Raw genomic sequence first — 13,721 nt, 5'->3', positions numbered from 1 at the left:
CATTATCAATTATCCAACACCACACAGAGTTACCACGTGAATGGAAGTTACTGGATGCAAACCTTTTGACAATTATTTTTATGTACAAAAAGTTAATGTCTAGTCTTTTATTCATTTGCCGATTGCATTGCAGAATTTGTCAACCCTGCCTTCCACTTGTTAAATAACTTATTTGTTATTAAAGAACTGCATTGTAGCAATAAGCTTAGGACTTTTGTGGCAGTATCTCCCAAATTTAGAACTTCTACTGTCAGGAAGAACAAGGACAGCAGTCACATAGGAGGCCCCCACCTGCAACTGCTTCCAAACTGAATGATCTCCGGACTTGGAAACATCACTGTTCCTTTGTCATCTGAACACTAGAACTCCCATTTTTAGCAGCATTGTTAGACTATCTTGACAATGTGGAGTGCACTGATTTGAGAAGGCGTCTTACCACCAGCAACTCTCTGCACTCATGGGTGAGCAATAAGTAGTAGTCCATATTCTGTAAACGAGTAAGAGTTGCCCTGAGAATATTAAATCCAGGGAGTAGCTTTCATTTTGATTGCATTTGCAACTGCAAGCAGCACTGATTTTTTTAATCAATTGCACAATGTAAGTTTTCCTTCATATTCAAATCAGTTGTTAGTTATGGTTTTAGATGATTATTTTAGATTTATGCATGTTCATCATTACCATTTTGTCTCAAAGTTATTAGGCATTCTCTCAGAATAAGTATAATAACTATATTAGTGGTATTTTGCAGAAGGGATACACTCAGAATTCCTTTGTATGTGATGTACCCATAAACTGAAGCCTGAAGTCAATCTGAATGTTAAGAAAGAGCCAAAGCTAATTCAAGCATGGAGACTTTTAATCAGGAGACAAGCTTTTGTGATCAGAGACTGGCATAAACTATCAAGTTTTACATAAACAAATGGCGCCAGATCATACTTCCTTTCTCCGATGATTTTTAACAAGACTGCCGCCTAGTTCCTGTCAGCATTGCCTTGAGCATTTGACATCTCACTCTGTCACTGGCTCCCCACTAAATCCAGTAACAGTTTTTGATCAACCTGAGCCAGATAGGTGTGATCAAGGTGGTTAGACGACATGCTCTCAGACGTACAGTAGTCATAGATTGTTGCCCACATTGCTTTGCAGGCAGCTCTGGTTCAGAGTCTGTAAGATTTAAAGAACTGCATAGATATAGAAGATAAGTATGACCAAAATGCTAACATGGGTGGATTGCATGACACCGACATATCTCAGCTATAACTCAGGCCATTTCACGATGTCTTGTCAAATATTAGACTCTTGTTCAGCAAGGGTCTGAAGGGGGTGATAAACAAGTGATCTTCTGAGGCTTGTATAATCTGTGTGACATCAGCCGTAAAACAGGTCCTTTTAAGGAGATTCACACCATATGGACTGAATTCTTACATACATGTCATTCAGAAGTGAAAAGATTTCTCTGTATATTATGAATAAATGAGATAGAGGTCAGGAATGTTCTCAGTGCTTCCCATTTCAACAGCTGCACCTCACTGGAAGTGTGACAGAAGCTCTGTTTACACTGCACTTGTAGCCAAGTTACAACAGCAAAACAAAAGCAAGTCAGAGGAAAGTTCCACATAATGTTTTTGACACTGGAATTCAAGCTTAATCCTGAGACAGTGTATTTTGCTCCTTATGCTTTAGCTCTGTAAAGTGTTTTTTGGTTGTTCCTTTAGCCAAATGTCACCCAGCAGATTTGAAAGGTTGTCTGTAAGTTCCAGAGAGAGATGATTAACAGTGTTGAAAGAGTAGAGCTAGCCCAGCTTGATGCAGGTGCATAGAAAGGTGTCAGTTGGATGGTCAAGATCCTTGAATGTCAAGGACACTGAGAATTATTTAAGTGACCGCAGTGGCTGCTACAGATTCACGTTCCAGATACAAAGATTAAACTGAGGATCTAGGCAAACAGGGAAGTTTAACTTTAGGGGGTAAATTCTGAGAAATTAAAGGAGAGCTAGACAATCAATGCCACCTCACAGATTCTTTGCATATAATACCTGGAGTCATCAGGAACCATAAGTAACCACATATTATTTTATTCAGGAGAATTAGCTCTCTAATGTTGTTAATATGGTATCTGCTTGAGATTTAATCTTAAATATATCTATTTTCTATATCAACCAAGACTAAACTCAACTGTGAATATAAAATCTGCAGCAGAGTTGCTGTGACCTAACTATAAACTCACTGTCTTCATAAACTGTTATTTAGTCTGTAAACAAATATCATTCCCTTGAATTGTGCACTCCGGCTTGGAATTTTCATTAGATCAAGCTAATCTTGTCAGCATGGTTCAGCAGAGTATTCAAATGGTCATAAAGGTGCAAGGTTTTTCAAGTGTAACTTACAAGTTGTAGAAATCAAGCTTCCATGATGGCTGGCACTTTTCTACATTCGAACAAATGAAATTGTGAACTTAAGGGCAGAAGTAGGCCTCTGAATCTCTCAAGCCTGCTCCACCAAGTAATTAGATTACAGTTAATATGATTGTAAACTCAGCTCCATATTTCATCTACCCCATTAACATTTCACCCCCTGTTTGTCAAGTATCTATATTTACCTGGTGTTCTGTCTTCCTTAGTTCACCTCCACTATCCTCTTCCCCTTCCCCACCTGGCTCCATCTGCTCATCACTGTCCACTCATCCAGTTCTACCCATCACCCACTATCTGTCTCTCCCCCTCTATCTCACTCGACCCTGACGCGGGGTCCCGATGCAAAACATCTATTACCTCTTTGCCTCCACAGAGACCGCTTGACCTGCAGAGTTCCTCCAGCCATTTATTTTTTGCTCTAGATTCCAGCATTTGCAGTATCTAGTGTTTCCACCTATTTACCTGTACCTTAAAATATTCAAAGACTCTTTTTGAGTTAAGGAGTTCCAGAGACTCGTAACCCTCCAAGAGAAAGAATTTCTCTCTACATTAAGGGGTGACCCTCATTTCTAAGCAGTGACCACTACTTCCAGATACTTTAACAAGAGAAAGCATTCTTTCAATGTCCATCTTGTCAACATCTCTCAGGTTATTATGTTTCAATCAGTCTCCCTCTTGCACTTCTAAATTCTGGCAGATAAAACCCTGGCTTGTCCAACCTTTCCTTACAAGATATGTTGAGTTTGTCCAACCTTTCATCACAGGCTAATAAAGCTTCTCTAAACTGCTTTCAATGCATTACCATTGTTCTCTATATAAGGAAATTAATACGGTACACTGTGCTGTAGATGTAACAAGCATAGTCTTCCTACTTCTGCATTATTTCACTTAACGATGAATAAAACAATATTTTGTAAGCTTTCCTAATATTACTTTGGCAGACACTGCTCTGTTAACAAAACTGGCCACACCCCATTTTTACAGCCTTTCTGAAAGCCCTAAGGGCAGAATTGACACAATTGCTACTATCACATGCCAATCGAGTCAATTCTGCCTCGTCAGCATTCAAACAGGCTCCAAAAATTAAGCTGCGGTTCAAGATACAAAAGCTCTGAAATTTCCAGGGGGAAAAAAAATTGCGGTTTCCCACAAAACTGTGGGCATTAACTTTTAGATCTGAGAGAAAGTTTGCAACACCACTCAGCAAGTATGAGGACTTGAACTATTAAATAATTGATCGCCCCAGTCAAATCCACTGCAGTCAACTGTTGACTCCTTACATCATCTAACAGTGGAGTGTAAACCTCCTGCAGTTATGCTGATCAACCTCGGTTAGATCAGCCTGACACAAGTTCAGCTTCATTGGGTCAGATGGCTGTGAGGAAGAGGTTAGCTTCAGGTTATTTAAATTTTGCTGAATTTTATTCTTCAGTGTTCTATTTATTTATTAAAGTTTGAAATAATTCAAAGCATTTTTAACAGATTATTAATTTCTGGTAGTTTATCATTGTTCTTAAGGGCTTGTGAATCTCATATTTACGGTATGAAGACCCTCGGCGTGACTAAGTTTGGAGTTGGCTTTCCCTGGTCCTTGCTTCTGGGGGTAATTGCACAAGTTTAGTGGACAGTGAGCAGCAGCCACAGGGTGTTGGTGCTGCTCATGGGCACGGAGAATTTAGTTTATGTGGAATACAGCTCTTAAAGATATTTTCAATTAGGAGAGTATGAGCAGTTAAACACACATTTTTGTCATAAATGCTTTTTTTTATTTACAATAAACTCATTTTCAATTTGTATTAACTAAATCACATTGGGATAGGATCATGGGAGCACAGGAGGATGATGGTGTTCACTGTGGATGCTAATACGGGACAAAGGGATGTCTGTGGCCTTGAAATTTGGGTAAAACATCAGAGGTGGGTGTGGGTTAAGATGGGCTGCAGAGAATCACACAAAGTTAGGCAGCAATTAAGTCGTGTCAAATATGAAACAGCAGACGCTGGAAATCTGAAATAAAAACAAATGAATAGAACTCAGTAAATACCGAGTTAGTGAAACAGCAACTATAACTATAAAGAGAAAAGCAGTTAATATTTCAGGTTGATGATATGTGGTAAACCATATTATATGCTGTAACTGGGTTACCTGTCTGGACACGCCCCTCTGCTGACTGCCCCTGTGGCTCCTCTCACAGATCCCTGAATAAAGGCGATTGTGCCACTGCTCCTCCTCTCAGTCCAGTGGCAGACACTCAGCATGATCGAGGTCACATTTTACTGCTAATAAAAGCCTTTCAGTATTTACTCTACTTCCAGTCTTTTGGAGTGATTGATAGTGCATCATGATATGTATTTGTATCATTAATGGCGACTCACAACATACGTAGCTCTGATTTGAATCCTTTATTACATTTTTTAGTCAATGAAATAACAATACTTTCTAAAGTTTCAGTAAAATAAAAGAAATGCAAAGCATAGCATGAATTGTTGATTCATATAATGTGCGAAAAGTTGTATCAGACATTTACAATCAAGAGGGAAAATGAAAAACAGAAGCATAATGAGGGCCAAAATGTATTGATCTTTTGATGGTGATATGCAAGAGAACCACTGGCAAGGTCTTCTTTTTATTGGTCTATGTGGTCCTGAATATAGTACCTGAGCATTTTTAATCTTCATGTTGCAATGCTTGAGAGTTTGTGCATTTGCCTTCCAGGGGCCGATCATCAGAGGCGTTTAAAGACATTTGAAAAAGTCTTTCACTCAAGATGTCAAAAAGTCATCAGGGTATTCTGGGTAAAGTGCCTCATGAACTGCCTCCTGAAGCCAATTCACTGCTTGTGGACTAGTCCACCCTGTGCAATAGCCTTGGCAGTGAGGTATTCAGCTCAATAGGGTCAATGGGGCTGCAGTAGGTTAGGTCAGTTGTTGGCTTTGTATAAGCACTGTATGTGAGCTGCAGGGTGTGACAACCACAATGTGACTCATCTTTTGCCAGTTGTACCTCCTTATGAGATGATTTATTGTTCAGCTCTCTCATAGTTATTATTCACATAATGAAACTGCTACAGTTAATTACCCTTCAACTACTAGGCTCCTAAACCAGCATGAATAACTTCATTCACAACAACTCTGAACAATCTACAGACACATTTTCAAGGACTCTACCACACATGCTCTCCGTATCATTTATTTTTTTATTTGCACAATTTGTCTTCTTTTGCACATTGCTTTTCAGTCTTTGTTTATGTGTAGTTTTTCATAAATTCTATTGTATTTCTCTATTTTTCTGTAAATGATTGCAAGAAAAGGAATCTTAAGGTAATATGCTCAGTATTACCTTATTTGGCACCTAATAAAGAGGCCAGAGTGCCTGCTCATGGTCTTCTGGTTCCGTAGCCCATTCACTTCAAGGTTCAATTTGTTCCACACACAGAGATGTTCTTCTTCACACCAATGTTGTAACACATGCTTTTTGAGTTACCATCACCTTCCTGTCAGCCTTAACCAGTCTGGCCATTGTCCTCTGATCTCTCTCATAAAAAAGGCTTTATTGCCAACAGAACTGCCATTCACTGGATTTTATTTTTGTTTTTCGCACTGTTCTCTGTAAACTCTAGAGACTGTAGTGCATGAAAATCCCAGGAGATGAGCAGTTTCTGAGATTCTCAAACCACCCTGTCTGACACCAACAATCATTCTATGGTCAAATTGACTTAGATTACATTTCTTCCCCATTTTGATGTTTGGTCTGAACAACAATTGATCCTCTTGACCATGTCTATATGCTTTTCTGCATTCAGTTGCAGCCACATGATTGGCTGATTAGATATTTGCATTAATGAGTAATTGTACAGCTGCACCTAATAAAGTGGCCATTGAGTGTATATTATTTTTATTTTTAGAGATAAAAATTGGAATAGGCCCTTCTGGCCCTTCGAACCATACCACCCAGTAACTCCTGACAAACCTAACTTAATAACGGGACAATTGACCAATTAACTGGGAGAAAAACCATGCATTCCACAGAAAGGACATACAAAAACTCCTTACAGAGGATGCCAGGATTGATCTCTAAACTCCGACACTCCGAGCTATAATCACATTGCGCTATTATACCACCATGGCACACATATGATACTTTGATAAAGTTAGAATGATTTTGACTTAGATTGTTTGCACAAATAGTTTTAATCATTTTTTTAAATCAGACATTTGTTTGGAGTGAAGCAGTCTGAGTGGTTTATTAATATTTTGACAAAGATAATCCATGAAATTCAAGAGGAAAAGAGCAATGCCAAGAAAGATAATATGGTCAGAACCCATTGCCACAGATGTTCTTTCTTTAAACAGAAACCAAAGCAAGTAGGCTTCACCTTAAGTAGCAGTGGATTTTTAGGCATGGACAACTAGTCTTAGCAAAATGAAACATCTTCCTTCTGTTAAAGATATTCTCTGAAACACATGGACTTTCTGAGTATGTTGTTTCTTTATGGTCTTCGGATTGTGCCAAGATTCCAGTGCTCAGATGTCTGACATATGTTCCATTAAAAATTGTGGAAAATTTAACTGTAAAAATGCTGCTTTTTAGCAGGGCAGTGAATATTACTCATAGAGATTAATTTTTCAACGGGGGCTGAAGCGGACTGAGCTAGAAACTAGGACTGCGATTTTCCCATATCAAGGCTCCGAATGTACACTGACTGCTCTAATGGGCTGATTATGTTATTCACTTATTATACCTGTCACCAGACTGCTGAAATAGTCATTCTATTTACAGTTCTGCCTCAGCAGGATATTACATTGGTGGACAAAGGAAATAATTCAAGAATATTCTCAAAGCTTCTTTGAAAAAGAGCAACATCCCCACAGACATGTGGTAATCTCTAACCCCTATGCACTTGAAATGGAGGAGCATAATTGGTGGAAGGAGTGCACAATGTCACAAACTGTCCTGGTATACACCTCTGCAGCACAGTCAAAGAATTGTGCATTACCCTCAGAGGCCCCAAAACCACAAAGCTTCTGTGGCTCGAGTCTGAGGGCCTGCCTAAATGTATGATCAATTATTTGCATCAATGCTCATGAGTAGAAAATCAAGGTTACTGAAAATGTTAGTGAACAGAATTACACATTTTTAATATTTTAGACTATGATTATATTTCATAATTTGGTAACTTCAGTTGATCCTTTTCTTTAAAAGTCTTCCTTTAAAAAGACGAATCTACTGAAACATTTTGGTATTGTTAGTATGTACAATTGTAAAATAGCAATGGTTTCAGAATACCTAAGTTTGAAATCCACTCCAACATGGGCTTAAAATAATTACAATTTGTAGTGCTTTCCCTAATAAACCTGATATGTGTACTTAATTTTTTAATATTAATAAATGTAAGGCTACCTGATAAATACTTACAGAACAGATTAAGTAAATGAGCAGAACTGAACTGGCGTAATCAAATTACATCTTCACTTGCATCAAGTCCAATATCTGACAGCATAGCTTGTGCTCCACCAGTTACCAAAAGGCCCTTGAATAAATGCAGCAATTAGCTTATAGATTTTACCCCAGTAAACTCTTCCATGTGTTACTTCAAACATAATAACACTACTGATGAATTCAAATGGATTTGTTTATCAAACTGTCTGAGATCCAAACCTACTTTTTTGGAATGCACCAGAATACATTCTTGAGACCCAGAAGCAGCTGAATAGCAACAGATGATTTTATTGAGACTTTAACTTAGTGGATGCTGAAGATTACGGAAATAATATTTTTCTTTTGAAATCCCATAGATTTTTCAGTGTGCTTTTAACATTTGAGAAACCTGTTTGTCAATGTTTCATTGGTCTTTTTAGAATTATCTTTAGCTGTTATATGATAGGATTTTAAAGCAAAATGGGAATTACACAGTTAACTTTACAGCATAAAACAAGTAAGATTTTATTTCCATTTAATTTAAAGACTTTTATTTAGAAAATGTACTTTTTGTTTTTAGCTGTTCAAGTATTTTAAAAATAATCACCATTACAAACAAATATTTTTAGTAATTTCCTAATGCTGAACTACACAGTTTTCATGGTTACAAGTTATTATTGTGAAAGATGAATTTGTTTTTGGTGTATTTACCAAGAACAAATTCAAAATTTATTTTTGCTTTTAATTTGAAGTCGAAGTAATTTTCAAATGAGAAACCAGAAAAGATGTTTGATATGTCAATAAAGTTATTTAAGATTTAAGGCAGAGGAAGTTAATAGATATGCAAAACAAACTTAAAGGTATAAAATTGCATTGGTTGGATTACATTTTACATATACACAAAGAAATCAATAAGGAAACAGTGTCAGGATCGATAGAAAGCTAAAGCAACATGTGTTTATAAGAGAATATGGAACAAATAAAGGATGGTTCACTGTCTATGGTAGGACAAAAATGGAATCTTTATTCAAAGTTTAACACAAAACTTTCTGGAACTCAAAATTATGAGAAAGAATATAAGCAAAGCAGATTTCAAAATGAAAGGATAGCCTTAACCATCTGTATGGATTTAATTGAAGCAACAATAAACCTATGTATATTGGTACAGTACTGCAGACCTACTGGCCTGGAAATTCTTTGATATTTGGAAAAAGACACTCAACATGTAGTGCATGGTAAGCCAATGAGGAGTTTTATCAGTGCCTGTCACTCCAAAGTCTTATCGTGCAGAAGTAAAAAAAGGTTTCCAAGTGGACTTCATTGACAGAGACTTGCTGCAGTTCCTTCCCTGTAATTTATGATGAAGCAAGTTATGAAGATGCATTTCTGTGTGATTACTAAATTGGTGGGTATCGTGAAGAGCACAATAATAAAAAGTAGTCAGAGATTAAGGTGGTAGAAAAGGAATATATTTATAAATGGAGTAAATGAGCATGGCGATCTGGAACAGAGGCACCAATTATCAAAACTTAAGGTATATGTTGATAACGTTTGGAAGTGAATCCCAGTGGTTTGGATATTTTTAAAGGAGACAGAATTGGAATGTGTGCAAAAATAAAGATATAGATCTCTGTCATTTTAATTAGGGGCTCTGGTTAATTCTTTAGTTAGTTTGTATGTACTTTTGTAACCCTCACAAAAAAGAGAAAATCTGCAGATACTGGAAATCTAAGCAACACACACAAAATGCTAGCGGAACTCAGCAGACCAGGCAGCATCTATGGAAAAGGGTACACTTGATGTTTCGGGCTGAGATGCTTCAGCAGGATTGCTGAAGGGTCTCGGCCTGAAACGTCGAGTGTACTCTTCTCCATAGATGCTGCCTGGTTTGCTGAGTTCCTCCAGCATTTTGTGTGATTTTGTAACCCTTCATGCTCAAAATGAAAGTATACAAGCACTCGAGAAAGTACAAGGAAGTATTCTACATAAGTGGACAGGAGGGTGATTGTATTTGTCAGAAAGTAGTTCTGTGATGTCAGAATCATTCTGTTAAATTGTATTAAAATTATTAATGAATTTCTATGAATACACAACAGTTTTGTATTGTTTGCTGAAAACACATAGTTTAAATTCATCTCTAGAACCTAACATGATGAAGAATGAACAAAGATGAACAGTCTACTCAAGATGATTTCTTTCTCAAATACCTGCATCTTGAATTTGGAAGCGGACTATTTTCTCTTCACTGCTGCTGCAATCCTTTGTTTGATTTCACTTGCAGATAATGTACTGCCTTTGGATGGATGGTGTATTGGAATGGCTGGTAAAGCAGAGCATCCAGAACTATGTAAGGAAATAGCTTTTGCTGGGTGCCCTTGAAAGCCATTGACTTTAGACCTACTGCTGTTGGAGGGAGATCTTTGAGTCTTACATTCCTGATTACTTGAAGAAGAACTGATACTTCTTTGGCTGATTGAATAGTAAGAAGGTGAAGGTTCTCCACTGAGTCTTTTTAATTCCATCAACTGTTCTTTGGCTTGACTCAGAGCTTCAGTGAGCTCATAACGCTCCTCACATTCTCTGCGCACAGTTTCTGCAAGAAAAGTATTCTGCAAATAGAAACATACAGCAGTCATGCTTTATTAACAGAAAATGCTTATAATTTTCATAGGACTGAATAAATTGAACTAGAAATTTGTATATTGTGAAATGCAAGAAGAAGCCAAGATTAGAGTATTATTGAACTTACCTGACAGTTAAAAGTTACTAAACAACCAATACTATCTACATTAAATCACATTCTTAAAAATATTAGACTTGTAAAATGGAATAACTGTTACTGAAAAATTTTTATTTCTTGATATCACTGATAAGATAATGCATTTTCTAAAGGAACTATGTTTTCAAAAACTGAGAGGATGACTATTTTCCCCCACTTTCTGAAATACGTTCCTATTGAGGACTATACAGTATGATAACGATATTATCTCAGAAAATGTACCTTGATTTCTATTTGGTGACTCATTTAAAGACTTAGAGAGGGAAGCTAAGCCAACAATCAAAATATTTCGGATGTTTTTGTGCTGGATCAAGTTTTTATCTCTCTTTGTACTTTACTAATCCATAATTACTAATTCTTCCTCATCTCTTGAAGGTATTGAACCTTCACTAGAAAACTATACTATACATCTCACTCAGAAATCATAACTCATGTAGCCATTATTCTAGTGCAAATATTGGCACATATTTGACTGACAATGACACCGCAGCAAAATACATTCAGTTCTGCCGATATGTTAACTATTAGTCAGCAAGAAAAACACTTACATATGCTTAAAAGTTCATCACTTTGAACTATGCTACACAGCAGAAGTTAAGCATCTTGCTTTGCTTCTTAAATTGGCTCCTTTGGAATCAATAGATGCAACATTTGGAAAGTAATGACATTAACTATATCTAACGTTGCTTGAAATCATTTCCATAAACACTATTTTAAGATATAGATTGTATGTTCCTCCTAATGTAAAATACAGCAAGAACATAGAACATAAAATGATATAGTACTTAGGCCCATGATGTTCTGGCAAATTAATTAAACTAGTAATTAAATGTTTAACAATACTTGTCCCTGCTGCCCGCATGATAACCATTACCCTCCATACTGACACCATCATTCCTGTGGTAACCTTTAGTTAGATTAGAATTTTGGTAATATCACTTCCAGTATCCCTCATCCTCTAGAAGATCAATTAATATTGAACAGTTTGAGCAAGGCTTTGAGGAATGCTCACTAAATGTTGAAAAGTTGAGGGGACAAGGTATGAGAATTCAAGGCCCTGGAACCTTCTTCTGCTGCTTATAATCATAAATATTTCAGAAATCAACAAAAATCATCAAAATCATCTCTTAAACCCAGAAATTCTACCCCACTTAAGATCCCAGCAATATTAGATACTAAGAGCTTGTAAATGGGCCAATTCTCTTTTGCCTTTTCTGGGGATTACACTGAAAATTTGCTATTGTGCCATGCTCTTGTTTACAGTGGATAATAATATGACTACTAATATTATAAGCCTGTACTTGAAATTATAGTGATTACCAATAAAGTTTAGAAGCCCGGAATCCCAACTTCATTTTTTTTGCTTGCTGTTATCAACAACTATGCAATAAAACTACCTTCCTCTGCCCCTTTCACTTTCAGACAAATTCTCAACTGGTAAGGGTAGAAACATGTGGATTTCTTAACTGCTGATAAAGAAATATACAGAAATTAATGAATATAATATCTATGTATTTGAATAATGTTCTTGAATACATTTACAACTGACGTGTAGATGCTTCTGGTAACTAGAAATCAACACACAGAGGGTTAAAAAATTTGTGTTCCTGTTCTGCGTTGCACAATTACCCTATGAATAAACTTGTTGAATTGTTAGGGAACAGTCTTACAAAAATACTTTAACATAGACTTTTGTTATTAATATATGGATCCATACCTCTTTCTCAGCCTGGTCTAGCGCCTCTTTTAGTTGCAGTATCTCTTGCTTGCTTTCTCTTATCTCTGCAGATTTCTGTCGCATTTCACTCCTAAATCCCTCATTCATGAACTCTGCTTTGTTCTGTTCTTGTTTTAACTGAATCTCCAGCTGAGAGTTTATTTTTACCAGTTTACTGATTTCATCATCTTTGTAATGGTCTTTCTGCGTTATCTGGCACTGGGTTTCTTCAAGCTTTGATTTCATCCTGTTTACTTCCATGTGTAATTTACTGGTGGCAGTACTGACCAATTCAGGAACCTGATAATAAAACAATGAAGAACTTAACTCACAGAAACATAGTTAAGTTTAAGAAACATACTGTAATTTTATGAAAACAAGATTTCCCATTGTTAGGATCTTATTGCCCTCAATGTTTCAATTAAATACATGTGTACAGTCATTTAATTATAATCTCTGAAATACTAATAATTCAGCAGAAGTGTTTTTCAATTAATGAGGAATAGCTAACACATTTGGAAGGTAACACAGTCATGATCCTTGCTAACAAATAAACAATGAGTAAAAACAGAAAATGGTGGAAACACTCATACAGTTAGGTATTCCTTGTGTGACATGCGGAACAAAGCCAATTTTTCACGTCAAAGTCCTTTTGTTAGAACAAGAAATTCTTAAGGAAAATAGGTTTAAAATAAAAGATGATTATCTTTAATGTCGGTTACAAAAATAGTTAAAAAGTTGGAACTTCATCAAAGAATACTGCACATGTTTTACATTATCTACACATCATTCAGAGTGAATAAGTCCAGTTTCCTAATACTATAACTTTTTAATGGTGGATATTGTCAAAACTTCATTTTGTTTAGCTTGGCTGATTTTTCATATGAATCATTATTTTTCAACTTTTGGAATTCAAAACAGAGAGTGGAACACAAAAATATGGAACAAAGAGCTAAATAAAATGATGCAAACAACAAGGAATGAGAGGAATTATTTAAACAGACATACAATTAAAGATGTTGTGCAGAAGTCCACTGAGAGAAATGAGCAATATATAAAGGAAAACCCTTGGAATGATTGAAAAGCAGACTGCGTTGGCAGTCCATTGCTTTTAAATATATTTTTAAACCATTTTGACACACAAGACAATACAGATGCTGGAATGGAGCAAAACACAAAAAAATGGTGGAGGAATTCAGCAAACATATAAAGAGGGAAATGAACTGTCAATATTTTGGGCCAAGACCCTTCATCAGGACTGAAAATAAAGAAGACCTGAAGCCAGAATAAAAGGGTGGGGAATGAGGTGGCATGAGCTACCCAGCTCCCCCTCTATACATCTTTCTCACTCACACCCCCAGCTACTCATCTTCACCCTCTCACTTGGATTCAC

At 36.5% G+C, this 13,721-nt stretch overlaps 1 protein-coding gene across 1 annotated transcript in view; it reads right to left on the bottom strand.

The window, feature by feature from the left end:
• Window positions 1-9,728: 9,728 nt before the first annotated feature.
• lekr1 (leucine, glutamate and lysine rich 1) overlaps window positions 9,729-13,721 on the bottom strand; it is a 162,178-nt gene continuing 158,185 nt past the window's right edge. Inside the window, exons 11-12 of the mRNA XM_063047290.1 lie at window positions 12,329-12,628; window positions 9,729-10,441 (exon numbers count right to left, since the gene is read on the bottom strand). Of these exons, the coding sequence (XP_062903360.1) occupies window positions 10,064-10,441; window positions 12,329-12,628 (678 nt within the window). The 3' untranslated portion in view covers window positions 9,729-10,063. The remainder of the gene's footprint in view (window positions 10,442-12,328; window positions 12,629-13,721) is intronic.

Source organism: Mobula hypostoma, chromosome 4 (genome assembly GCF_963921235.1).
Source record: "Mobula hypostoma chromosome 4, sMobHyp1.1, whole genome shotgun sequence".
NCBI lineage: Eukaryota > Metazoa > Chordata > Chondrichthyes > Myliobatiformes > Myliobatidae > Mobula > Mobula hypostoma.
The sequence above is the reverse complement of the archived record's forward strand: the minus strand, read 5'-3'. Positions and strand labels throughout refer to the sequence as shown.